Source organism: Diabrotica undecimpunctata, chromosome 1, assembly GCF_040954645.1.
Source record: "Diabrotica undecimpunctata isolate CICGRU chromosome 1, icDiaUnde3, whole genome shotgun sequence".
NCBI lineage: Eukaryota > Metazoa > Arthropoda > Insecta > Coleoptera > Chrysomelidae > Diabrotica > Diabrotica undecimpunctata.
This window is the reverse complement of record NC_092803.1, coordinates 33,422,605-33,444,709: the sequence shown is the minus strand read 5'-3', so window position 1 is coordinate 33,444,709 and position 22,105 is coordinate 33,422,605. Positions and strand designations below refer to the sequence as shown.

The 22,105-nt window shown below is 33.9% G+C and overlaps 1 protein-coding gene across 1 annotated transcript; it reads left to right on the top strand.

The window, feature by feature from the left end:
- Positions 1–18,615: 18,615 nt before the first annotated feature.
- Positions 18,616–20,232, top strand: LOC140437541 (uncharacterized). The gene has a single exon (XM_072527163.1). The coding sequence runs from the start codon at positions 18,616–18,618 to the stop codon at positions 20,230–20,232; it is 1,617 nt and encodes a 538-aa protein (XP_072383264.1).
- Positions 20,233–22,105: the final 1,873 nt, after the last annotated feature.

Genomic DNA, 22,105 nt, shown 5'->3' with positions numbered 1-22,105 from the left:
TAAAATGAGAATTTTCTCTATAAAATGGGTGGTTCTTCATCCTGACAATCAGCTAAAAGGTTGCGCAATGTATAGTCGTAAAAAAGTTGTTACTTTGAGTCATTTATATTTGTAACACAAAACATAAAATCCAACACTGTTTTTAAACCATTAATACACACCATATTTTATGTAAAACGCGAGATACTGCTACATATTTCGCTACCTACTAGTCAAAAAAAAGTAAACATTAAACAAGTTAAACATGGTTGTTTTCCCAATATAGGTTACAGAGTAGATGTTAGAAGGTAACTGTTTATCATAACATAAATTGTTAAAAATATATAAGAGTTTAGAAGATGACGATACTTTGGCTCAGTAAATTGACCAGTGTAACGAAGTTTAACTTACGTTGCATTATCCTAACGACGAAAATAATTCTGTCAGAGATGATGCCGGAAGTAATGAGAAAGACGAGTTCAATTACACTTTTCAAAGTATTGATCGAGATACACTATCTCAAAACATGGATATTACAGCTATTTTTTGAAAAAATACAGCAATTGAGAAAACAGTGTTGTCAAATAAAACTGTGACTGAAACAGAAGTGGTAATGTTTTTTAGTGCTTTCATCTATTTAAAGTAGAATTTTTGTTCATAAACTTATTTATATTCTTAAATCTCTTTTGGGTTGAAAACATATTGATATCGTTTCATATTTGTAGTTTTCATAATTTTCTTTTTGACTTGTTTTCATACATAACCTCTAAACCACGTTTTTTCAACCGTATTATTGGTATAAGTCTGTAGAACCTGTGATTTATATATGTTTATTTTATTTTTTTTTGGTTTTACTTGAATTTTTTTTGTTTCCACTTTTTGGTGGGTTTTCCTAAACCACGTGGTGCATGAGAGGAAGTAAGCTACAGTAACATGGCCGCTACAATGGAGAACTCAACAGCTAACTGAAACTACTTCACCTGAAATTTATGTACATTTAACTGCAACTGCAGTTAACACTACACTACAGCTTAAGAAAGGATTTGTTTTTTTATAAATATAAAAATGTAAATAAAATGTAAATAAAAAATATGATTAGTTAATATCACCTTTCATTTGTCTTTGCTTATTACATCTAAGAGACTATAGCTAGTCTCTAGTCTTAAAAAACAGGCAAAGTGTTCAATTACAATGTGCAGGATCATGTCTAACACCTAAGAAACATGTTACGTATCTAGGAGTGACATTACAACAAAATCAAAAATGGGGAAGAGCACGTGCGGTAGGTGACCCGAAAGGCTGAGAATAGTGCGGCTACGTTGGGGACGGTGATGCTCAACATTGGTGAACCCAAATCCGAAAGGAGGAGGATCTTACACGGTGTTGTACAGTCGATCGTCCTCTACGCAGCACCAGACTGGGACGGGGCGGTAGAGATAACGGCCTATAGGAGGCTCATGACACGAGTTGAGAGAACAAGTCTGTTGCGAGTGGCATGCGTCTACAGAACTATGTCTACGGCAGCCTTGTGGACCATCACTGGATGTGTTTCGTTGCATGCTTTGGCGGTGGAAAGAAAAGAGCTCTATGAGAAAAGAGGCCCAAACCTTACTATCGCCGAGAGAAGACAGAAACGGGAAAGGTCAATTGAAATATGGCAAGAAGAATGGAACAATACGGGGTACAGTGAACGAAAAGGCTGATCCTGAATATAAGAGATTGGTTTGACTGTTGCCACAGGCGACTGGATTATTTTCTGATGCAGGTGCTCACAGGACACGGGTGAGGGCCTACCTCTCTAGCTTCAGAAAGGCTGACACAGATGATTGTCTATATTGTGAATACTCGGACACTGTGACACATACAATGTTAGATTGCAACAGATGAATAGTAGAAAGGAACAGAATGGAAAGAGAGACAGGTGTAAATTTTGTTACAGTGAGAGAAATAATTGAAAGAATCATTGAAAATAAAGCAGGTTGGACCAGGGTACACAAATATATATTCGTGCCGTGATCAAGAAAAAAGAAAATAAAGAAAGACAGCTTGACCAACGGCAAAGGTAAGAGACAAAGATGTTGCTAGAAGACAAAGTTGAAACAACAAAAGTTGGTCGGACTGTCTGAGAATGCGTTAGTCAGACTGTGGGGAAGATTTCAGACCCCTCCTCTATAAAGACAAAAAAAAAATAGTCTCTAGTCTTAAGTCAAAAACAATTGGGTCCCAACGTTACTTGGAAATATATAAATACAGTTTTTTCTTCTTCTTCCTCTTTATTAGCAGATTAATACTTCTATGGAAGGTTGTCACTCTATCTTTTACGCGGTCGTCCGATACTTCTTTTGTCGATTGGTGGCTTATCTCTTGCTATTTTGACGACAAAAATCTCCTCCATTCTGTTTATGTAGTTATTCCATTCTTTTTTCTATTTTGTGTCCATTCATTTATACACTGTACGTTACATTTTCTTCTAATGTCTTCACTTCTCTTTCGATCTCCCAGCGAATTTCCTGTAATTCTTCTCAGTACTCTCATCTCTGCCGTTTTCACTAACCTTTGCATTGTAGCTGTGTCGAATCTTGTTACTGAGACATATGTCATTATTGGTCTTACACTGGCTTTATATATTCTTGACTTCATCTCAGTGTTAACATATAGTGGTATTAAGGCATCCTACCAGTCTATTTGCTTTTTGTACTTGATCTCTCACTTCTCCATTCAGGTCTCCATAGCTAGACAGTGTAATTCCTAGGTATTTTATTTCCATTAGTTGTTTAATACTGATGATATCGATTTCTATTTTACATCTGGTTGGTTCTTTGCTGACTACTATTGCTTTAGTTTTCTGAGATGAGATTGTCATATTAAATTCTTTTGCTTTTATGTTAAATCTGTGGACCAGTCTTTGCGACTATCTTCATCTTGGGTTATCAATATTGCATCGTCTGCGTAACAAAGTATTTTTATTTCTTTGTTTTCCATTCTGTATCCTCTTCCTTTGTTATAAGTACTTAGTAGTTTGTTTAAAATAAACAAAATTAATTCCATTCACTAGCACTGTACTGTATACATAAAATTGTTATCGTTAATCCCCTAACTAAATAGGAATGTAAAATGAGGCTATGGGTGCAATAACGGACTAACCCCAATATTAATAAGTGTTAGAAAATAAGGTTAAAAAAAATTTAAAATTAGGAGATCAGCTATAACCTTGTTTAAGAATATTTTTTGGTTTGAATGGAAGTATGTTAGATATTACTTATTTGATAAATTTGATGAAAAATTTTTGATAAACACCTATATTCGATTTTTAATGTGGGTTGGTCCACTTTACATTTGTAAATAATTTTAGTTAGTGAATGGTTATCCCACAAAATAATACACTCGATATTCCACTCGACTTTATTTCCACATAATATGTATAAAGACATTGGAAGTTAGAATGTCGAATCCTCGTCGTCGTCAAATGGGTTAATTACTTCACCTCCGGCTGCGTGAGCTGAAGATCTCAGGTTTTGTAAATATAATCTATAGGGGGTACAGCAGGAAGTTTATTTCACAATAACACAGTTAAAGGATGGCAAAGCAGCAGGCCCTGATAATATACAAGCAGAACTACTCAAACTAATGGACAACAAATCAATAGCAATAATTGCAAAATATTTATCAACATATACAACTTTGGAGAAATACCAACATAATGGCTAAAATCTGAAGTTATTACACTTTCAAAAAAACCAGGAGAAATGCAAATATTACCGTACTATAAACCTCATGAATCATCTAAAATTGTTCCTAAAGATAACTCATAAGAGAATCTACAAGCTCTACAAGTTAAATTTCCCCCAAACAGTTCGGGTTCACAAATGCTGTTGGTACTAGAGAGGCTTTGTTCTCAGTACAAGTCTTATTTTAGAGATGCAGAGACGTCAACTGCAACGTATACGCATGTGTGGTTGAATACGAGAAAGCGTTTGATCGAGTACAGCACGCCAAGATGATGCAAATACTAAAAGAAACAGGAATTAACAACCTAAAAATATCTAAAAATAATTAGAAGATCTAAAAATAATTAGAAATCTTTATTTGAATCATCAGAGAGCAAAACTCAGAGTTGAAGGTGAACACACTGACTATGTGAAAATCCTGCGTGGAGTGAGGTAAGGCTGTATTTTGTCTTTTTTAATCTTCAATCTGTACTCTGAAAGAATATTTATCGAAGCTTTGCATGAAACTGAAAAAGGTATTCTACGAAATGGTTACCGGCTAAACCGGTAAGACCCAAGACCTACAAGTTCTTATGAACAAAATGACGTATTACAGTTAACAATATGGACTCAATATAAACATTAAGAAGACAAAGCTTATGATAATTAGCAAGAAAAGGATAACAGAAGGTCAACTCTATGTCAACCAATCCCATATAGAAAGAGTGAAGCACTACAACTACCTCGGCACCATAATAAATGAAGAATGGACCAACAACCAGGAGATTAGAGCATGCATCGGAAACGCTAGATCCACCTTTAATCAGATGGGGGCCTTCTTCAAGAGTTAAAACCCCTCTCTTGATACAAAAGTAAGAAGGCTGCGATGCTACGTCTTTTCTGTCTTTTTTTATGAAAAAACTGGAAGCATTTGAGATGTGGCTATATCAAAAAATGCTTAAGATCCCGTGTACTGACCGGATCACAAATGAGGAGGTCCTTAGAAGAATGCATATGAACCAAGAGGTACTGACCACCATCAAATCTCAAAAGTTACAGGTCTTCGGACATGAATCTAGATATGCTCTTCTTTAAGCCATCCTGCAAGGAAAAATATTTGGAAAACGAGGTCCGGGAAGAAGAACATCTTGGTTAAAGAACCTCAAAATCTGGTTCAATACAACATCTGTGCAGCTTTTTCGTGCTGCTGCAGATAAGATAAAGATTGCCATGATGATCGCCAACATTCGTAAAGGATAGACACATCAAGAAGAAGAGCGGGTGTCAATTCCAGTAACTAAAGAAGATCTTTTGTAGCTTCATTAATGGTATTACAATTTGGATGCAGAAGTGTAAATTCCATTGTATTCTTGGAAACAGATTTCCTTATATTAAGATCCACTGTTTCGAAATAAGCATCTTCATTGTTCAAATATTTATATTGAAGAGTATTGGGAAAGTCTTTCAAAAACCTTAATTATTGAATTTTAAGCCACTTTACCTTGGTTTTTTATTCAGAAATTTCTCTGTTGGTTATATTACTTTCAAGCAATTTCGTAGAAAAAAAATTGATTTGTCCATGTTTATTACTGTGAACGGATTTTTCTTTCTAGCGTGCTTTGTCACTGTATGCCAGTCTTGGGGTATAAATACATAAATTATAATGATATTTTAATATTACGATTCTGACCGCGACATTGGTCAGAATACATAATAAGTCATTTCGATTTTACGAAATTTTTTATAACGCAGGATCCTCTTGAGGAACGACGGTTTTATCCCACACAAACATACATACAAACAAACATAAATGAGTTGTTAGTTCCCATTTCATAAATATTGAAGCAATATGTTCATAATTGCTGCATGGAGTAACAAATTCTTGCGGTAATCACAGGTATAGGTAAAGTCTTCATCAGATCGAAACAGATGACCGACGCGTTTCCTTTTTTTGCCATTTTGGTATCTCTTTTTAAAGAATCCCTAGCATTTTTCGCCTTCTTTTCATAAAGTTCTTTTTTAGGTTTAAGTTGCTTATTTGATTTAATATTGGCTGCCTTTATTTTGACTTCTTACAAGAGTCAGTAATTGTTGGATGAAAGTGTAAATTATATTGCTTGTTGAACGTTTCTCGGAAAATCAAATAGTATAGGGATTCTGTGTTTTACCTTTATATAACTCGTACATTTACTCTACTTGTTACATCTTCATCAAAATTGTACATTAACTCTACTTTTTACATCTTCATCGAAATTCATATCAACAGAATAAATATATTTCACAATAATTAAAAGTTACAATGACAGTTTACAAAACGATCCAAAAATATTAATCAAGAATGATAGAAAAACATCTAACTGTCAGCAGCACAGTGGACTAACCGCACATGGTCCACTTTGCTTCTCTAAGATCCTATTAAATATAGAGTTCCAAAATCACTTTAGGGCAGCCATCTAGCAACAAATAGAAAAAATGTGGATTGGTTCACTACGCAGTTGATAGATTTTAACTAGACAATTAATATTCTACAATAAAATAAATTTTAAATTTTTTTGGATTGGTCCGTCACTGCACTCATAGCCTTAAATATAAGTTATATAATATTAATCATGATATGAATACTTTAATGTTTAACTAATATTGGTAGTTTTGTACCCCACCGCTCACAAAAGGGAAATAAGATACCTGTAAAAGGTATAAAGAGGCAAAGAAAAAGAATAAAAAAATTACCTATCAAATTGATAATCTTACGTTACCTTTTATCTGTAACATTGTACATCATAATAATGAAGCTGTAATACACCCTACATCTGCCGACGACTGCCCTCTTTGAAAAAGCAATAAAGCGCGAGCTTTGAAAAAAGTGAGCTTACAAAAGCTTAAATAGTATACCCAGTTTTCACCTGATGCGCCACATTCTAAATAATTAAATTTAATAAAACACCATCAAAGGGCTACTACGAAAGTAATGAACATTTTAATGATGCGAACATGGTTAGTTCATTTCTGTTGAAAGGTTCACGACCAAAATGAAAGTTTAATGATCGGTGTTTTTGTTCGTTCAACATCACATTGAATGTTTCAATTTTTTAATGTGAGGTCCGGTTAACAGCGAAATAAATTATTGTAAAGGGTGATTTTTTCGGCTTTGCCTGAGGGAATTGTAGGTTTTTGGTGAATGAAAACTTTTTGTACGTGTTTTTTTTGTGTTAATTATTTTAAAAATTGAATGGAAAGTGAACTTTAAAGTTCACTTTCCACAAGAAAATTCTAATTTAAATACAAAAATAATTTATATTTAAGTATGATCAAAAGTAATTTATATTATTGAAAATTTGAGCTGCTATTAGTTTTTTTGTTTTATTTCACTAAAGCTCAGGAATGACAAGTGTCATATATTTATAGAGCAGATTAAGCATTTTAGTCTTAGAAATAAGAGTTCTAGCCTAAATAAACTAAATGAAATTATAACACTAGCAGAAGAACGACAAGGTTTTAGGCGATAGGATTATGCACCGACGCAGTATTTATAATGAGGCAAGTGTAAGAGAAATCAGTACAATACAACAAACCGGCATATCTAAGTTTCGTGCACTCTAAGAAAGTATTTGACTAGGTCAAATTAAAGGAAGTTATCCACTTATTTTACGCAAGAGAAATACCTCTAGAAATAATCAAAACGATCGAAGATATCTAAAAAAACAACACAATAAAAGTAAAAGTAGAAGAAGAACTAACTGACATTATTGAAGCTGACAATGGGATAAGACAGGAAAATTCCCGGTTTGAAAATCAGTTGAACCAAATTATAAATAAAATAATAAGAAAGTAAGCAACAAAAAAGGATACCAAATAATAGAAAAACAACTTAAAATAATCTGCTATGCAGACGACGCAATACTACTCTTTTAAAGTAAAGATGATTTGCAAAGTATGCTGCACCAATTTATTATAACCGCCAGAAAATTGAACATGGTAATTTCCCCTAAAAAAGATAAAACGCATGGTTATAAAAGTAAAAATTTACTGAGACTTAAATTGAAGCTGGAAGACCAGATAATAGAACAAGCAATAGAGTTTAAATATCTAGGCATCACATTAGCTACAGAAAGCTCAAAACAGAAGTGGAAAATCAAGTGAATAAAACAAACAGAGCCGCAGGTTGCCTGAATGACTTAATATGAAGAAATTACTATTTAAATGGGAATAAGCCACAATTAAAGGTTAAAGTAAGTTTATTAACGTTTCAGAGTTTCACTTCGAAAATTATTCTCAAAATACAAACATTAGTAACATTAGGCTCTACAATTGTGGTTTTAGTTGGCCCGTCGTTCGCGAAACATATTTGGCTGAAGAGTTAGCGAGCTTGTGTCTTCCAAATCTCTAGTGTGCGACCTTCAGTTATATTTGCGTTTGGGTGAACGTCGTGTTTCACCTTACCACAAAAACTGTCCTAGATATACACCTCCACGTTGGTAGAGATGGGAATCCATATTCGTTATATCAGAAATACGAGCACTTTTTAGAGCACGTACTCTGATTTGACGAATAGTGATTGTTTATTGTACAGGGTGTACCTGATTGGTAGTGTGCGCCATACTTAAGCTCTGGCCGGTCCCTGTGGGATCCTTGATTGCGCGCACCAGTACAGTTACTATCCAGTCGCGTTTCCGAACCCCTATAAGGCTCTACCCCCTTCCATTCTCCTGGAAGCTTAGTTTTAGAAGTATCGTATATCCCAAATTATCTAAGCGGTGAGTACGTTATTATTTCCTACTCATTCAGCTATTTCTCTAACCATCGAACAAGATGGTCATCTGCGTCAGAACGATTTCCCAAGTGAAAATTGAAACGCCAATAAACTTACTTCAGTTGTGGCTTATTCCCATTTAAATAGTAATTACTTTAAAATGCCACAAGAAAATAGTTATAGAAGAATATTAATATAAAGAAATAAATTTGATAATATCGAAAAAGAAATGGAAAACAGAATTTACAACACAGTTATCAGACCAATAATGACATAGGCGGCAGAAAAACGGCTTGTCACAGAGATTACAAAAATAAGGTTAGAAACAGCAGAAATTAAAACACTTATAATGGAAGATTATACAATATTTTGTCCCAATAAAATATTGTTGGGACAAAATATTGTTGGGACAATATTTTGTCCCAACTCAAGGGAACAATATGGACTACGACAAAAATATAAGAAAATAGAGATCATAGCTTAGGAAAGGAGTCACAAAAAAATGGACTGCAATTAATAATTGCCTGTAATGCGAATGCGCATAAAATAGGTGAGTTATGACTACAGTTTGTTATGGAATATGATTTAGATATACTTAACGTAGGAAACAAACAAAATTTTGATTTCATAATGAAAGATGGTAATTAAAATAATGTCTTGTGTGGCTAGAACTTTTAAAAATGACACATAGACATGTATGTTTTGAAAAAACAAGTAATGAGCGTATCAAGAAAGCTTACCGTAACCCGCGTAAAAGATCAAACATACCTGAAATAATATTTAGGCAGGGTTAAAGAGATGATAAAGCATACATTGTACCTAGGCATAGCCACCAAACAGTTTCAAGAGGTTGTCATGCCATCGTTCAAAGACAACTGTCTAGTGATAGTGAGGAATTCTAACGGTAAAGTACCCTGTTGGATTGACAACCTTGCAAATCAAAGGATACACGCCAGAAAAAAAAATTAGTTTTGTTTAAAGATCAGGTAAGTGGGGCGATTATCGCAAAGCTCTGGTTGAATAATAATAAGAAACTGAGTAGACCAAAAAAAAAAAAAAATAATCGTGAAGAATGCGTTGCGAGAAGATAAAATAGACTCCATATATGTCAAGGCTCCACAAATTTCTTTAAAAGGACACCTAGATAAGTATTCTCTTGCACCAAATGAAGTCAGGTGAAGAAACTTAGAATCTGGACCCTGAAAGAACTATTCAGGGTAAACTTTTCGAGGACAAAACCTGATACATGGCAGCGGACTGGAGTATATACCATGACTTATGGTTCTAGTAAGAAAAGCGTGTAGCAAAAAAAGTATAGAACCAGGACAAAATCAAATGGGCAATAAATTCTTTTGAAACATATAAATCAACAGGTTGGACAGGATTTATCCAATACTTCTATACAAGAGAAATAATCTTGTGTACAAAAAATTATATGTGATACGGTAGGAAGCTTTGAACTGGGGTATCTATCAAAAGCATGGAGGTCCATAAGGGTGGCTTCTTTATTTAAAGTTTGTAAAACCGGACAAGAAAAAAAGTCGTTGATGCCGATAATGCCTGATCGTACTAAAGACTCTAGAAAAAGTGCTCGCTACGCATATTACGAATAGTATATTGGTTAAAAATGCGATACATCAGAGACAGTATGCATACTGAGCAGGATATTCTACAAAAACAGTACTCTCTACTATCTCATTATCTCGTACATAGGGTGGAGTATGTTTTTTTTGGAAACCAAGAGGTAATGTTGGCTGCATTTCTCAATATAGAGGGATCATTCGACAATACTTCCTACAAAGTAATCACAAAGCCGATTCGTCTAAAAGGAATAGATAAATATTCTACAGATAAATATACTGCATGCTGAGAAGAAGTGTGATACATGCAACGTTACTGGAGAATACAGTGTTAGCTCAAGTTGCCAGAAGCTGTCTACAGATAAGAGTTACTCCTCCCACCCTAGAATCTGGTGGTCATGGATGGGTAGATAGCAACGAAATGTCCTGAGCTATGCGGATGACCTGTTTATCTTAACTCACCGCAAATTTATTGACACAGTCAGAAAAAAATGTATAGTCTCTGACTGTGGTTACAGCATTAACTTTAAATATAGGGCTTAAAATATGCCTCCAGAATTCCAAAATTATGAAATTTAACAAAAGCAAAAATTTAGAGAAAGTAAAATGAAGTATTTTAAGATAATAGTAGGCTCAAATCTTACTTATAATTAGCAAATAGAACGAATAAACAAGAGAGCCGTAACTACGTTAACAGTAGTCCACTAATGAAAACATGTGACGTTTAAAAGTTATGTTATATTGGATTTATAACCATTGTTGATAAAATCAACAAATATATATCTAGTACCTAGTTCCACAATCCGAAAGAAGAAGAGCGCTTCATGGTGTTGTGCAGTCTGTCGTTCTCTACGCGGCCCCAGTCTGGAATGAGGCGGTAGAAATACCAACTTACAAGAAGCTCATGGTACGCATGGACAGAACTAGTCTGCTGCGAGTAGCATGTGCCTACAGGATTGTGTCAGCTGCCACTCTGTGGGTGATCACTGGCTGTGTTCCTTTACATTTGCTGGCAGCTGAAAGAACCAGGATTCATAGTCGTAGGAGGCGGAACATTGGAGAGCGAGAGACGAATGAGATGGCCGAGTGATTAGTTTTAATCGGTCAGTGGCAGCAAAAGTGGGAGACAACACGTGATGTGGCGGAGTGCACGAAGTCACTATTCCCGAACCTTCGAAGCTGGGCGGGCTGTGGGCATAGGCAGCTAAATTATTATTTCACGTAAATGCTCACAGTGCCTTTATTTTTGTCTCTCGGATACTATGGCATACACGATGTTAGAGTGTGAGCGTTTGGCGTATGAAAGAGAGAAGTTTGAAAAAGAGTGTAATTGCAGAATGTTTGATTCCGTGAGAGAAATGGTGGAGAAAATGATGAGGGATAGGTGGTGGTGGACACGGATCCACAAATTTATCAGGGAGCTGCTCTCTTCAAAAGAACGAGAGAAGAGGGAACTCACAACAGAATTTTAAAACAACGAGTAGCACCTCGGTGGGGTTCTGACTATCGCGGGCCGAAATAGGAGTAAATAAGAGACAGACGACGCAAAAGAGATGGCAGGCTCGCTAAGGCAGGAGGTTGAAAGTCTTTGGTGGTTCGTGTGGGTGTGATTTTCCCAATGAATGTGCGGAAGAAAGAATGGGAGTCGAGTAATAGCAGGGCATCAGGAGAGATATTTGCCTTAAGCAGCCCTTCCGTACTAATGTCTGGTGTGACAGAGTAGAGGTTTTTAGTTGGACGCTGACCATCTCGGAGTGGCGAAGGGACGAAGTATCAAATGTCTAACTCGGGCATCTCGTCCTGGCACAGCTTCGTTAGGGTTTTAGGAACCCAACACTACCTGTGTGGGTCACAGGTGTCTATATGCAGATTTTTCTTCTATTTAAAGATGTAAAAAAAGTATTTTGTACCATAATTGTTCTTCAATCTCCTTATGTTTCTAAACTTCACCGGAATCAAATTTGTAATATTTTTATTGTTTGTGGAGGTAATCTGATTATTTTATATCTTACCCATTTTAATTTTATGGCAGCACTACACTTCGCTGTGTTATTTGTTATGCGACTTTGTTGTATTTGCCCAAATATTTGTTATTCGTGAGCGAATAAGAAATACCCTACTTCACACTTGTGACGGTGAGCCAATCATGCTAAATATTTACTTCATGTATGTTTGGCTGAACTAAAACGAACGTGAACATATTGACGGTCGCTGCAACTTATATTTACTTAAATTAAGAAAACTCATTACCTTTTCATTTGCCTACTTCATTTCGTAGCAGATATACCAAAACGTAATAGGTACGATAGTTGTATATAAATACACAAATTTGTCGAATTATTGGTTTAAGAATAACTAGAATTACAATAAAGTTAGGTTAAGATAAACAGAGACAACCACGAAATGTGCGTAGTCGACACATATATTAGGCGTGAATTCTACTTACTCGGGTCCTTTGAAGTGTGTCAAAAAACCGACAGTGGGCGGATTTGCTATTCGATTATTTTCTTTTGCATGCGAATAAGGCAAATAATTGACAAAATATAGTCTCCACACTTCGTCTTATGCGGCTGAATATGGCACTTAACTGTGGTCGCCATTAAACGTGTTCTCCAGCAATTTCTCGCTTTAGCTTTAGATAGACGGTTAAAGTGAGGTACCTCTTCATATTTATAATTTAAATATAATTTCCTGTCACCGTACAAACCCAAATATTTGGTTTTGATTGCAATGATTAACAACTCGCCTTCTTTTACTTCAATATCCAACTTGTTTATAGATTTTATTAATTATTTTCTTTTTATCCTACACTTATACGATCATTTTTTGCATAAGCTAGGCAGCTGTTTAAGGAAGATTTACGAACACGTCCTTTTCTTTTCATTTTTCTTCTCTTATACCATTATCTGACATGAGATAAAGAAAGGTAGGAGAGATTAGATCTTTACGTTTTAACCCATATATAGCACATTATTTGCTAAAGAGTGTTGTATTTTTAACTTGACACAATATATTTTTCTCTGTTGACTCTAATATATTTTTTTCCTATGTGATAGTTTTCAGTTGGCTACAGGTTACAATAAAATACGGGAACAATAAAACAGTTTAACACATTTTAGAGAAAATCGTAGTGCTACATTTTATCCTTTATTCAACTGACAATACGTAAAAATGAAGGAAATGTACTGTGAGTTCATAACATTGGAAGAAAATATTTCGTCTTGTCAGATGAATGAAATATTAAATTTTCAATGGAAATAAATGTGACAGAGTTAGTGTAACACATTTTACATTTCCAGGCGCATTTTTATTGGGAAATATTAAATAAAACTACCTTCATTTTGCGAATATGAAAGACGAATTGAACGCGACATTGTCAAAGTTAAATTGCTAATGTAAAGACAAAAGTCATGTCATTAAGATTATTTTAGTTTTACATGCACTGTAAGTTTTTTCCAGTAAAATTGTTTGGAATGCGGTTTATTTCAATTTAAACTTGCAACTGTAAGTTTGTACGTAAAGTAAAGCAGATGTGATTTGTGTTTCTTGAAAAAGCATGGAGATATTATTATAAAAATAAACAATATTTTGAAAACGGTTGGACAACAGAAATACTAACTGTGGTTTAGAAATTATATTATGCTTACATATGTTCTACTTTTTATTGTAAAATTTTCTTGTATACAAGTTCAGCCTTATTGTTTTGTCTGACTCAAATATATATATATATATATATATATATATATATATATATATATATATATATATATATTCATGTTTATATCATTATTGCTTCCATATTATATACTGTTGCATTGAATGTTGCGTCCTTCGAGCTATTACGTCCGAATATTGGGCGCAATAAAACCATCCTGAATTTATGGACTTCCCGCTACTTCTACTTAAAAATGGCCCCTTAGTTAAATGCAGATTTCTATATTTTGTCATAGCCCAAAACGTCATAGCGCTCTCTAGTTAGATTTCTGAGATATTAAACTTTTTCTAAAAATCGGGAGACGCAATAATATTCTAAAACTGTAACCAAATGAATAATGTTAGTTCATCGAATTGACGGAAGTGGCGCGGTTATAATATACATATTTATCGTATACTTCGTTTCGTCTAGTACTTTATTGCGTCAAAATAGGATATATGGCAACGTTGCTGTTAGTATCTATTTTTAGAACAGAATCTTTCGACTTCGGTTTATTTCTCGTTGATGTTGATCCGTTGATGTGATGTTAATTTTAATATCAGCTTGTTCGTAGCGCTTATTGCGTCGTATATTTATTACCATGTCCAGAAGCAAGAAGATTCTTAAAATGTGTTATGTTAACCCTCAAATAGGTAAGTGAATTTCTTTGTCAATATTTTTATTAGAAGGAAAATATTTTTAATTATTTTTTCTTTTTGATTTCGAGATTATTGATTAAACTGTGCACTAAAAGAGGAAAATATATTAAAAATATTTTTTGTTAATATTTTTTAATCATCAGTTAAAGAAGTTGAATAAACAACTTTGTTTAGTAAATCCTTAACGAAAGCAGTTACTGTTTTTATTTATTGAATAAATTGAGATAAACTTACCAACACAGCACCAAAATGACCACTTATAAGTTTCAATTATTGTAATACTTAATATACAGTGTGTACAAAATACAGGTCATAAATTAAATCACATATTCTGGGACCAAAAATAGTTCGATTGAACCTAACTTACCTTGGTACAAATCTGCACATAAAAAAAATAAAAAAATTTATAGCCCTTTGAAGGTACAAAATGAGAATCGATTCTTTCCAATATATCGAAAACTATTGGAGATTTTTTATTGAAAATGGATATGTGGCACTCTTATGGAAGGAACATCTTAAAACAAAATAACAGTGTTTGTGCACCCCACACAAATTTTATGGGGGTTTTATTCTCTTAAACCTCTTAAATATTTATGTACGTTCCAATGGAATTATTATTGTGGTAGCATTAGTTAAACAAAATGTTTTTAAAACTTTTTTGCCTCTTAGTACTTTTTCGATAAGCCAGTTTTTATCGAAATATTTTGAGCATCTTTAAAATCCACCACGTATTTGTAAATGGTTACTTAAGTAAGATTGTATAGTGTGTCAAAGCCAAATTGAATAAATTCACTATTTCGTAAACCGGCGACTTTTAGTAAAAATCCCGAAACAGGTCGATTTTTATTTTTAAATTATGATTTTTGGCATGTGTATCATACTAGCGACCTCATCCATCTAGGCCTGATGACATAATCGATGATTTTTTAAATGAAAATAGGGTCGTGAGCTAGCTCATTTGAAAGGCTATTCAGTTCTCTATTCAGTCATATAAACATTAACATAATTATTTATTCAGGGTGTCCAAAATTTTGTTTTAATTAAATTAATCTACACAAAAAGAAGAATGTATGAAATTTACGTGATTGAAAATACATTTTACTGAGGTCAGAAAACATAAAAAATGATTATTTAAGAAATAAGCATTGCTTTCCGCTTAAATTCAATTTTCAATTTGCCACCCGCCTGCCTCTTTGGCAAAATATCTCGATTAAAACTGGCTTATCGAAAAAGTACTAAGAGGCAAAAAAGTTTTAAAAACATTTTGTTTAACTAATGGTACCACAATAATAATTGAATTGGAACGTAGACAAATATTTGGGGGGTTTAAGGGAATAACACCCCCATAAAATGTTTATGGAGTGCACAAATTTCATGTGTTATTTTTTTAAAGATGTTCCTGCCATAAGAATGCCACATCCCATGTCCATTTTCAATAAAAAATCTCTAATAGTTTTCGATATATTGGAAAAAATCGATTTTCATTTTGTAAATTAAAAGGGGTATAACTTTTTTTTGTGTGCACATTTGTACTAAGATAAGTTAGGTTCAGTCGAACTATTTTTGGTCTCAGAATATGTGATTTAATTTATGATCTGTATTTTTGGTTACACCCTGTATAATTTCAAAGGAATAGTGTATTACCATACTACAATAAAATCTCCGCATTTGTCAGGAAACTATCTCAAATCAGTAAATTGTAGGCAAGAGTCATTTACAACAAAAATTTGTTTATCTATATTGGAAACGGACAGAGTAACTGCTTATATTTACTGTGTCCATTCCTGTACTTAGTTAAATAAGCTACTCGCTCTGGATAATCTAAAGCATATGAGTATGATTTGATCGTCCCCCAAATTTAAAACACAGTAAAGAAAATTTGAGTATCTGGCTTGAAAAACAAACTACATATTGATATCTGATAAACTAAAGCTGATGTGTCACTCAACATTACACAGATAATCTATATTTTTTTGAAACAATAAAAATGCTTTTTCTAGCACATGTAAAATATTTTGTGATAAGTTTCAGATATGGAGGAACCTACTTCTTGTAATATTACAGAAAAACAAAACTGTTCCTTAAATCACGAGCTATCACCATCGCCTCAAGCTTCTTTCTGTAGCAAATCAACTTGGAGCGAATCGTTGATGAAGAACTCTTCAAACAATGAAGGAGAGCAGTACTTACGTTTTGATGCACATAATTAATATGGATTATTTTACAAAACATAACGTACCAAAATCATATTGGTGACTTGATGAATTTTCTAAACCCATTCACGTTCTCTGTTATACCTGTAGTTCTTTAATTTAACAATATTAGTTCAAAGTGTTTAAACTCTGGTTTGCAGCAATAATTATTTTATAATGTAATGGTAACGGAACACAATCTTTTGTTGGCAAATCAATTCATTATCACTATTAGTACAGTGATACCTGTGTTAACGGCCACCTGTACTAGCCGGCCAATTTCAAAGTTCCACAAACCAAAATTTGTGGACTATAAAACATGGTATTAGCAACCACCTTTTTATATCGGCCAATAGTTCTGTCATTTTTAGTGACCGTTATTGACAGGTTTTACTGTATTACCATTATCCAGATTTAGCCATGCAGCTCTCACTCCATCTAAGGGAAAAATTGACTCACCCCAGATACCTACGGTATCAATAGGATTGATCTCTGATGAGACTCTTTCCGTGTTATCGAGCCCTACTTAGGTGACTTGGGGTATGCTGGAGTATCTCCCAAAAATTTTCGTACACATCTGGCCGTCGTGAGTAATAAAGGTGTTCATTTAAACCCAGCCATTATATGTTTTCGGAGAAGTTCTTCGGAATGATTCCAGCAGTAGATATAATAATATGTATCGTCTGGGTACTTTGCATTCTCCATTATCTTCGTATTTGAATTTACAGATCTCTGTACTTGGCGATATTTTCAGTAAATTTATTACGTAGATTATTGCTGTTATCCCCACATCACCATAGTGTTGTTTGCCTTGTTAATTTATTAACTAGTATAAGATTTGTTCTATTATGTGTACCATCTGTGATTACTGTGCGGTCCCAGTGTAGCTTGTAGTCAGTTGTCATTCTCAAGCATACTCTCATGGACTTATCTCCGTTTGGAGAAATCCTAGCTGATAGCTATCTCTTGATTAGAGATATACCCGGGATAAATTTCCCGGGAATGTAGTTTTCGATAGAACACCTTCTCAGGATTCTCTAAAAGTACATTGTCACATTTTAGGTTGTTACTAACTTTGTACCTCCTTAGTCGTCCTGAACAAAGTACAGTTTTTGTTTTAATGTATCCAGACACTGTTGGGCTGTGTTATATTCTGGATCATATCTGGAGTGTCTTGCAGTACTTAGCGTTATTTCATCAGCTCGCCTAATAACTTTTCTACTTGTTACTCCTCGTATATATTCTGTGATTTGACCAATATCGCTACGCAGTAATTCAATCTTCCCAAGCAGTATTTTTGCCAGGGTGTAATTCTGTTACCTGTCCTTCCGTTATTAGTACCCCGTCGTGTTCTGATCATAATGCCCATTACATTAGAAATTATTGTTTTTGCACAGTATATAAACATATGAAAATATTTTATCAGTCTTTACAATTTGTAACAGCACACCTCATTATTAATATTAATTTATTCTTCATAATATTAATACTATTACGAACTGTATGTACCTATGTAGCTATGAACGAACCTATGTAGCTTTAATTTGTTTTGATAACAATCTATGGCTTGGTGTGTGCTCTTTTTCTTAGCGATATAGAATATCTTTATGCCCCATTTACTTTGTAAAGTACAAAGATATTTATTCAGTAGATAACTCATACTGAACAAAATTATTTGACGGATTGCTTGAATAAAGCTCGTATATAATTTAATTCTATATTTTTTTATTATAGGAGAATGGTTCAGATAACAGCAGTGCTACAAACTTAAGTCAAAAAAATCTCAGGATTCTCACAGAACCTTGTACGAACAACCAGTTAACCCATGAAGTGAAAGATATTTCAGCACTCGATGCAACGTTAGAAAAGGTAATTTTTTAGCGGATGGGGGAAACTGTTTCAAGGCTGTTAGACAGACTTATGTACCAGATCGGGTTCTCATTCCTTGTGACAATTGTTTAGGATTTTTCTCTTCCAAACTATTATACCGACATAGAAAAAATTGTGGAAATAGAAGCAATCAAGAGAGGGCACAATTTGCTGGTCAATCAAAAATGTTTCCCAATATTAAAATTAATCATCGACTAAAAGAAGAAGTGTTTCCTAGGATGAAAGCGGACAAGATTTCAATGGAAGCTAAGAACGACTTTCTAATTCGTGCATTTGGAACCCGCTATTTGAAGACTCACAGAGAAAAGCATTTTATAGCAGTTACATCACGCAAAATGAGGGAACTGTCAAAAATACTTATAGAAATGAGAAAAATAGACCCATCTATATCCACTATGTTTTCAGCACTGCGACCAAAGTATTTTGATGCCTTTGTTGAAGCCACAAAACGAATAGCCTGTTATGATCCTGAAAAAGACATTTACTTGTCTCCAACTTTTGCCATGAATATAGTGAGATCACTCAAACAATGTTGCGATATTGAAATCACTTTTGCCTATAAGAAACAAACTGCATACTTATCTGTTTCAACTGCAACAATTGAGGCAGAACTTAAAACCTTCATTCATCTATTTGAAACAAACTGGAGTTTTGAGGTCTCATCCCAAGCAGCTAATAATTTAAATCTTAACAAATGGAATAAGGTCACAATAGTTCCACTAGCAAATGATCTAAAATTGCTAAGATCCCATTTAGTTAAACTTGCTGACGATGCAACGAAAATTCTGCAGAATTATTTAAATGACGCTACAGTTGAAAATGCACCTCAAAAGACTGACTCCGAAAATATACTAAAATTAGAAGATATTAAAGCGTTTAACAATCTCATTGAATCCGTATACTGTAGAGTAATTTTGCTAAACAGAAAACGTTCTGGAGAATTACAGAGAATGTACTTTCACACTTATGTTAACTCTATCGGAAATGAAAAATATGAAGAGTTTCAAAAAGCAGTTTCACCTTCTGAAAAAATATTATTAAGTTCAATGAAGAGAGAGTTCATTAGAGGTAAAAGGGGCAGGGGTGTTCCAGTTTTATTCAACCCCGAGGTACAAAATCATATCGATATTTTGCTTGCGGTTAGAAATGCATTTGTACCAAGGGATAATCCTTACCTATTTGCTCCTGCTAAATCTTCTTCACATTTAATCGGTTACAAAATATTAGGAAAGCACGCAAAATTATCCGGTGCGAAAAATGCTACTTCTATAACATCCACTCGTTTGCGTAAGCATCTGGCAACTTTGTCACAATTATTAAATTTATCTGATGGAGAGATTGAGCAATTAGCTACTTTCATGGGACATACGCCCGGTGTGCATAGAAATTCCTACAGACTGCCAGATGATATTTACCAAACTACTAAAATAGCGAAACTGTTGATGGTAATGGAAAATGGAACAGCCAACAATTATAAAGGGAAATCTTTAGACGAAGTGGAAATTGATATGGACAAAAATCTGTTCGAAGATAACTTTTCTGAAAGCGATGATGATGATGACGATGAGTTAAAGTGTTTGCTGCAAGATGATAATGAACCATCAACTAGTCAAATAGAGAATACCGTTTCTCCAACGAAAGAAAATGAAACATTTAAAAATAGGACTGCGCGGAAACTAGTGCCATGGACTGAAAGACAAAAGTCTGTCACTGTAAACTTTTTCAAGAATCATATCAAATCTAGACGGCCTCCAAAAAAAAAAGGGAGTGTGAAGAACTAAAGAATCAATTTCCTGAGCTATTAAACAATAAAAACTGGTTAAAGATTAAAGTGTTTATACAAAATAGATATTGCAAACATACAAATTAACGTATGTTTTTTTTATTAAATTTTGGGTTTTAAGTCATTTTAAGAATGATTGTTTATTTAAAAGAATAAAAGTTTTGTATTTTAAATAATTTTTGATTTGATCTTAACCAATAAAAACTAGAAAATATTTTATTATCGTTTTATTAATGCTCCTATCAAATAAATCCCAATTTATTCACTAGGACCTAATTTAAATGCATTGAGTAACCAAAGTTAAAAAGTCCATATAAAGCATCTACAACAGATTCCACTTGTAGGAATCTAAATTTAACTCATGACTCATGAATGAACAGGTGTTTAAACATTTTGTGGAAAGTAAGTGTGGCAACACTGTAATGACGCAATAATATATAATATACGCTAAATTGGAGCTAATAAAGTAAGATACCTAAAGGAGTTAGCAATATTTGCAAATTGAATGAAAATTTGAATAAAAAAAAAAATATTTTATAAAAACCAAAATTAGCAGCCCTTATTAATAAACAGTTTATAACAAATATTCACTATCGAATCAAACGTAACTCATCGTCATCAAGGAGACGCAAGAAAGTGCAAGTACAAAAAGACGCGACATTGTTGGAAAGATGTATATATATATATATATACCATAAATTAGTGCTGATTTGTCCACGGTTTAACATGGACCGCCTTCAGATATTTTCAAATATTTGTATTCTGCGCCTTTGGTATTAAATCCTTCTTTTTCTTCCTCTTTATAAGCAATTCTGCTTGTTCATTGGCGATTTATACTTCTATGGAAGGTTATCACTCCATCTATTGCCTAATCGTCCGATACTTTTTCTGCCGATTGGTGACTTATCTCTTGCTATTTTGATGACACGGGTCTTCTCCATTCTGCTTATGTAGTTATTCCATTCTTTTTTTCTATTTTGTGTCCATTTATTTTTACACTGTACGTTAAATTTTCTTATAATATCTTCACTTCTCTTTCGACCTCTCAGCGTATTTCCTGTAATTCTTTCCAGTATTCTTATCTTTGCAGTTTCCAGTAGCCTTTGCGTTGTGGCTGGGTCGGGTATTACACTGGCTTTATATATTCTTGACTTCATTTCGGTGTTAATGTATCTGTTTGGCCATATAGTGTTATTAAGGCATTCTGCCAGTCTATTTGCTTTTTGTATTTATTGTGTAACTTCTTTTGCTAGGTCTCCATAACTAGACCGTGTAATTCCCAGGTATTTTATTTCCATTACTTGTTTAATACTGATGCCATTAATTTCTATTTTACATCTGGTTGGTTCTTTGCTGACTACTATTGTTTTAGTTTTCTCAGATGAGATTATCATGGTACATTCTTTTGCTCTTTTGTTAAATCTGTGGACCAGTCTTTGCAGACTATCTTCATCTTGGGCTATCAATATTGCGTCGTCTGCGTGACAGAGTATTTTTATTTCTTTGTTTCCCATTCTGTATCCTCTTCCTTTGTTAACACTTTTGATGATTTCATCCATGATCAAATTGAAGAGCAGGGGGCTCAATGAATTCCATTGTCTTATTGCTCTGCCTATTTTTGTAGTATCTGTAAGTTGTCCATCTATTCTGACATCCATGTTGTTGTTTTGGTAGATGTTTTCGATAGTTTTTATAATATTTAGGGAACCTTCTTTATTATACAGAAGATGAATTACGTCTTTAAGTCTTACTTTGTCAAACGCTTTTTTAGGTCAATCAGACACAGACATGCTGGTCTATTGTACTCTAGTGATTTCTCAGTAATTTGCTTTATAACGAATTTTGCATCTGTACACGATCTTCTACTACGA